This window comes from Mauremys reevesii, linkage group 8 (genome assembly GCF_016161935.1).
Source record: "Mauremys reevesii isolate NIE-2019 linkage group 8, ASM1616193v1, whole genome shotgun sequence".
Lineage (NCBI taxonomy): Eukaryota > Metazoa > Chordata > Testudines > Geoemydidae > Mauremys > Mauremys reevesii.
In genome coordinates, this window is record NC_052630.1 from 17373956 (window position 1) to 17379955 (window position 6000).

At 46.2% G+C, this 6000-nt stretch overlaps 1 protein-coding gene across 1 annotated transcript in view; it reads left to right on the forward strand.

Annotated features, from left to right (window-relative positions):
- The window catches only part of SH3RF2 (SH3 domain containing ring finger 2), an 80567-nt gene extending 76206 nt beyond the window's left edge, over nt 1-4361 (forward strand). The window contains exons 9-10 of the mRNA XM_039485380.1: nt 2551-2909; nt 4059-4361. Coding sequence (XP_039341314.1) covers nt 2551-2909; nt 4059-4361 — 662 coding nt within the window. The remainder of the gene's footprint in view (nt 1-2550; nt 2910-4058) is intronic.
- The last annotated feature ends 1639 nt before the right edge of the window (nt 4362-6000 follow it).

The following is a 6000-nucleotide window of genomic DNA, read 5'->3' on the forward strand; positions in this document are numbered from 1 at the left end:
ATGTCCTGATTAAAACATATAGACTGACTAGATCTGCACTGTGATTTCCTACTCCTTGTTCCTCCTTGTTAAATTAACTGATCTCCAGGCTGCTTAAAGTAAGAGAAGGTGGGGTTTGCAGGAGTCCTTAAATACTGAGACCCTAAGGCTGGAGTCCTGGGAGTTACAGAGGGATCAATTTGGCTCTTCCAGAATGTAAAGCTTTGACCTTTCAAAGAACTTCAACTCGGCCTCTGATTTTGTACCTGCAAAGAACTGCAGGTGAAATTTTGTGAACAGACATAATTGTGGGTGCATTTGACAGCACTTAGACATCTCACTACTGGATTTTTGGGTGCAAACAAGGGCTTAGATGTCACTTTCTGAGTCCGAGTAGGTGTTTGACCCATGTCCTTGACCCTAATCTTCCCTTACTGCTCTATATGTTGGTTGATTGCTGCCTTCTACTCCAGAAGTGGCTGCATTTCAGTCCAGAGGGCATACTCACACTTCATCAGAATGAAGTGTATGATCTATTTATTGGCATAACTGTAATAGCTGAGCGCCTCAAATATCACCAAATCAGGCCTCAGAGAAGCCTGCAGGAGATAAGAAAGTATTATTGCACCCATTTTAAAGATGGGGAAACAAGCACAGAATGAATAAGGTCATAGTGGAAGTCTATAGCAGAGCTGGCAATCAAACCCAAAGCTCCTGTTCTTAGTCCTGCCTTAACCACAAGACCATCCTTTCTCCCTTCTCCTGCTATTCCAAATTCCTGACTTGACGCACAAAAGGATCCTTTCCAGGGGCTTATGCAGAGCTCAGCGTGCTGCATTCTTTCCATGAGGTTGGCAAGGTTTATTTCAGACAGCACAGACTGTCATGGAATAAATCTCCAGCTATATTTAAGCAACTAAGCAATGCATTTTTCAGTTGTTTCAGCCTGAACTGCTACTTGAGCTATGCAGAGTCACTGGCAGGGGGTGAGGTTCATTTGCAAAGAACATGGGCAATGTTTTTAGGCTCAAAATTGGATTTATCTTAAAAGTTGTTTTACCTTAAAGAACTCGTTCCCCCACTGTGGTTCTGTTTAAAATCAATCTTTCAAGCAGTGGGAAATTGCAAAAGGAATAAAGCATGCATCACCTGTAAAGTAAATATTCAAATGGAATAGGCTGTGATGTGCAAACAACAAATGTCACACAGCTGAGAGACCTGCTAGTGAGGGCTCAGTATAGGTAGGCTGACTAGATAGCAAGTGTCAAAAAAATCGGGACAGGAGGTGGGGGTAATAGGTGCCTGTGTGAGAAAAAGACCCAAAAATCAGGACTGTCCCTATAAAATCGGGACATCTGGTCACCCTAAGTATAAGGCTCATGCTTGGGATTAGTAGCTGACTGGCAAAAACCGACCCACCTCTGTGAAGTCAGTGGTAGTTGAGGGCACACAGCAAGCAAGGTCCTCGCCCAAGGACCTTAGCACCTGGCAGGATCAGATCCTTCTAGGTTGGGGTTCTACCCACCTACTTCAATTTGTCCGGGGTGGGGGGATGGGGAGAATAGAAGAATTTTGTGGCGAATCAGTGTGCGACGTGTCATTGCCTCGCCTGTTGATGCAAGAGTCAACATGGAAATTCAGTATTTTTATGCTGTTAACATGGCTCAAAGCCTGAGATAGTTGTAGTCTTTAGGGTGACCAGATGTCCTGATTTTATAAGGACAGTCCCGATTTTGGGGTCTTTTTCTTATATAGGCTCCTATTACCCCCCATCCCCATCCCAATTTTTCACATTTGCTATCTGGTCACCTTAATGGTCCTGCAGCATACAGGCGGATTGAAGAACGTCAAGCCTGTCCTGCCCATTGCCATATAGAAGGCAGAAGAATTAAGAACTTTTTTATTTTTAAAGTCCATGGATTGAGTTCAGCCTACATTAACTGACAAAGAGGAGGGGAGTAAAGTCCAGTGGTTAGAGCAGGGGACTCCAGACTCAGGCTCCTCAGTTCTATTCCTGACTCCATCACAGACTCATTGCACTGACTAGTGCAAATCACATTGTCTCTGTGCCTCATTTCCTTACATTTGGAAAATGATGACAACAGTACTTATCTAATACCACACATTATTGTTTGTATTGCCCCAGCATGCTGAGGCCTCAATCAGACTGAGGCCCCATTGTGCTAGGTGCTGTACAAATACAAAGAAGTGCTGGGAAAATGAATTCATTAAGCTTTGAAATTCTCAGATAAAAGGCACGATCCGTTACCTGCAAAGCCTGCTTAGGGAACCCCTGTGGAATTGCGGGGAGTGGAAGAAGTCATTTTTGCTCACCTGTCATTTATATTGGGCCCCCAACCTTGCAAAGGCCCCTGCAGACCTGTAGGAATTCAGTCCGAGCCTGCCTCAGACAGCAGACAGTCTCAGCAACCAACAAGAGCTGGTGGAAGGGGATGAAACATGCGAGTTTTTCTCTTTTCTGATTCTTTTTAAATTTTCATATTTGCCCATTGGCACCTGTTTATTTTAACCTTCGTCACCTATTGACTTCAAAACGATCTTTCTCCACAGATGGATCATTGCAGAGACCTGTGCAGCCCGGAGCTCTCACTCAGGCTGTCGGTTCCCTCAGTCGCGCTCCAGCTACCACGGTGCGGCCCCAGCAACTTCAGCTTTACCAGCATGTCTCCTCTCAGCCCCATGGCACCCCTGGCATGGTGGACCCAGGAGCCAGGCCAAGTGCCTCCCACGATGCTTCATTGCTGCTTGTGCCCAGAGCGGGTGAAAGCAGATCTCCTTCTGTATGTAGCTCAGTGATCCTGGATGCCAAAGAATCCCCAGCAAAAAGCGAACCAGCTCCAAAGCCACCTCCATCAGCTCCGCCCTCCATCCTGGTGAAACCAGATACCTCCCGGAACAGCAACGAAAAGGTAGAGTAAGGCTGAGTCATTGCAAGGAGCGGTACACTGACCCTCCACCTCTGGAAAGTCCAGAAAATCCTGCTGGGACCGACCTTAGGTTTCAGCTGACTATTCACCATGGTTCAGATCCCAGGAGGTTCTTACTTCAGTGAGTCCATACTCAGGCAAGACTCCTAATGTGATTCATTGAGATTTGTGCCCAAGTTCTCAGGATTTTGCCCCCCTCCTACACCCAACCCCACCCCAAGTTTATTGTTGTTGGAATGAAACCATTCACAGGGCACAGATATTGTGGACTCTTCTGTCTGCAAAAGCCCCTGCTCACTTATGGCCAAATCCTCACATATTTACCCAGACCTTAATCCAGGCAAGAGTCCATGAGGGTTTGAGTGAGAAATGAGTAAGAACCTCCGAATCTGGGTATTAGAACTCAGGCTTGTCCTGCCAGGGCTTCTGAGACTCCTGGCTGGCTTCCTTTGCTTGCGTGTTAATTGCTTCTCTGCGGAATAGGTTGGGTGTTTTCTGGTTGACATCTGTAGTAAAAAAACCTCAAATGGTTCCATTCAAGGAGTGAAACTACCCTGGTGACAACTTTCCCCAGAGGTGGCACCTGCAGAATAACTTTGTAAAAGCCACCCAAGTCCCACAAAATGAGGCCAGCCCAGAGGTTTCTGGGTAGCATATTAGCTAGAGATTCATCTTTCCAGAGTCCCAGGTAAAAGAGAGCCAGAGGATGGAAATCAGGTTCTGAACACACCCATGTATTCTGGGTGAATGGCACAGCGGGATAGAGGTCAGCCTCTCTCAGAGGTCTCCCCACCATTCCATAGCCTATGTTCTCCTCCATTTTAACTCATACTGTATCCAATCCTGTTCTCATATCTCCCCCATTGTGTGGTATCCAGTTATTCTGGTACCCTCTATGCTCTTCTGATGTTTCCCGCCTGGTACAGTACACATCGTAAAGCCTCTAACCACTCCATTGCTGCACACCATCCCAGGCGTGGGGCACCCTAACACACCCTCTGTTGTGTACCTAGTTCCCTGCAGGGAAAGTATCTGTGCTCCATCCTAGCAGCACAATGCCACAGCAGATCAAAGCAAAGGCAGAGACTCGTGTTTCTGCAGTAGTAACTCTTGGTTCTGTTCACATTTCAGCAAGTGAAAACAGTGAGATTTCAGAACTACAGCCCGCCTCCGTCCAAGCGACACAGCTCACAGCCATCACCAAACCATCCAGGTGGCAAAACTGAGCAGGGCGCAGCCACAGAGGCAGCCCAGCCAGAAGCAAACACCCTGGGCCCTGACATGACAGCTCTCTATTCACACCGAGTCAGCTCCAGCCCAGTGCATCCGAGGAGGACGCTGCACCCAAAGACATCATCGCTGGATCTTTCTGCCCAGGCGGGGCAACTGACCTTCCCTACCAAAAAGAACTACAGCAGCATTTCTGAGAACTGACAGGTTTTTGCCATTTAATTGCTTTCCTTTTCAAATGGGGTTTTCCCCTCTGTGATAAAACAAGCCCCCCACAGACCTCACACCAACCTGCCACCACTCCCGGTTCTCTTTACAGGAGCTACAGATCCAGTCAGGAACTTACCAGACCCCAGTTCCATGGGGAGCAAGGCCTCCTTCAGGCACTCACGATATCTGTAGCTGCAGGTGGCCAGCCAGTAACTTGTGGGGGGGTCTCTATGGAACTGGGATGGGGTCAGCAACTCTCTATAATCTTATGGTAGAGTCTCATTTTAAATGCATATGACCCACATCCATCTGTATGTCATGGCAATGCATCCAATGTCATCAGCCCACACTGCCCCAGTGAGTAGATGCAAGCACCACAGATCAACATGGAATGGGTCTGTGGTCCCCGCAAAACCAGTGTTCTCTGGTATCCTCCGATAGCTTGCAGCCAGCCTTACAGAAAAGTGGAAGAGGGAAGAAGTGTGAATATATCAGAAATAGTTAAACCTTTTTGGCCTCCTCTCTGCTATGAAAGCCCATAGAGATCAAAACTCTGGTTCATTACCTTTCTCAGCTCTACAGGATAAAGAAACTATAAATCAAATTCAGGCAGTTCCTGGATGAATTTTCAAGTTCCCCTTTGATGGGTTTTTGCTTCAGTTTTTGAGCCTGAGAGTAGAGGTAATTTTCTGGGGAGATAACCCTGCCCTGCAATCAGCACTAAGCTGCGGCTGTTTACGACAGTCATTGAGTCCTTGCAGTCATGTGATTTGGATCTTGCTTCTGCTGATTGGTTGGTTTTTTTTCTGATTTTTGGACAGTATAGGCAGCACCTACTAGATGCCTGTGATTCAGCTGCAATGCTATTTCCCCCTATTTAAATCCTAAATGGATTTTTTTTTAAATCTGGGTCCATGTTGAGGTTCGTGATGTCTAGGTATGCAGCAAAGACCCAAATGTGAAGGGCTAGGTGACTAAGGATACATATAATATATATTGCAACCCTTTCACCATAACAGGGTTTGGTATTAAACAGGAAGGTGGGTGTATTTTGTAGCTGGAAGGGGTTGGACAAAGACAACAGAACCAGTCTTTAGAGCTGTCACTTTAAAGTACATCCACCCCCACTTTGATCTCCTCACATCAGTATCTCTCTATATATCTTGGGTATATTTAGGATACCTATCACCATGGCATCAAAGCACTGAAACACTGTGCGCAAAAACTCTGATTGAGATATCTCCTGGCCCAAAATAACTACATGCTATTTTACCAAAGTGCCAATTTCACTGTCAGTATTTCCTTTCCCTGTCACTGCTCAGGACTCAAAGCATGTGTGTGTGTGTAAGCAAAAAGCCCCCTCCTTTTCGATCAGCCTGATTCTGCTAGCGCTGTCACGATGCAATGGGAACAAGGTCCAAGTTCACAAGTGTTTCGATCACGTTGAATATGTGGCACTTGTTTGGGTGTATGCATCATTCCATATTCAGTATCATATAATGGATAGTTGTGTGGCTTTGCAAACTCATGTTTTCCACAGGTGATATGAAACCTCACTCATCTCACTGTATCTTATCATCCACATGGAGAGAGGTGGTTTCTTCATGAAAGGGAAGCTGATTAGCAGTATGCT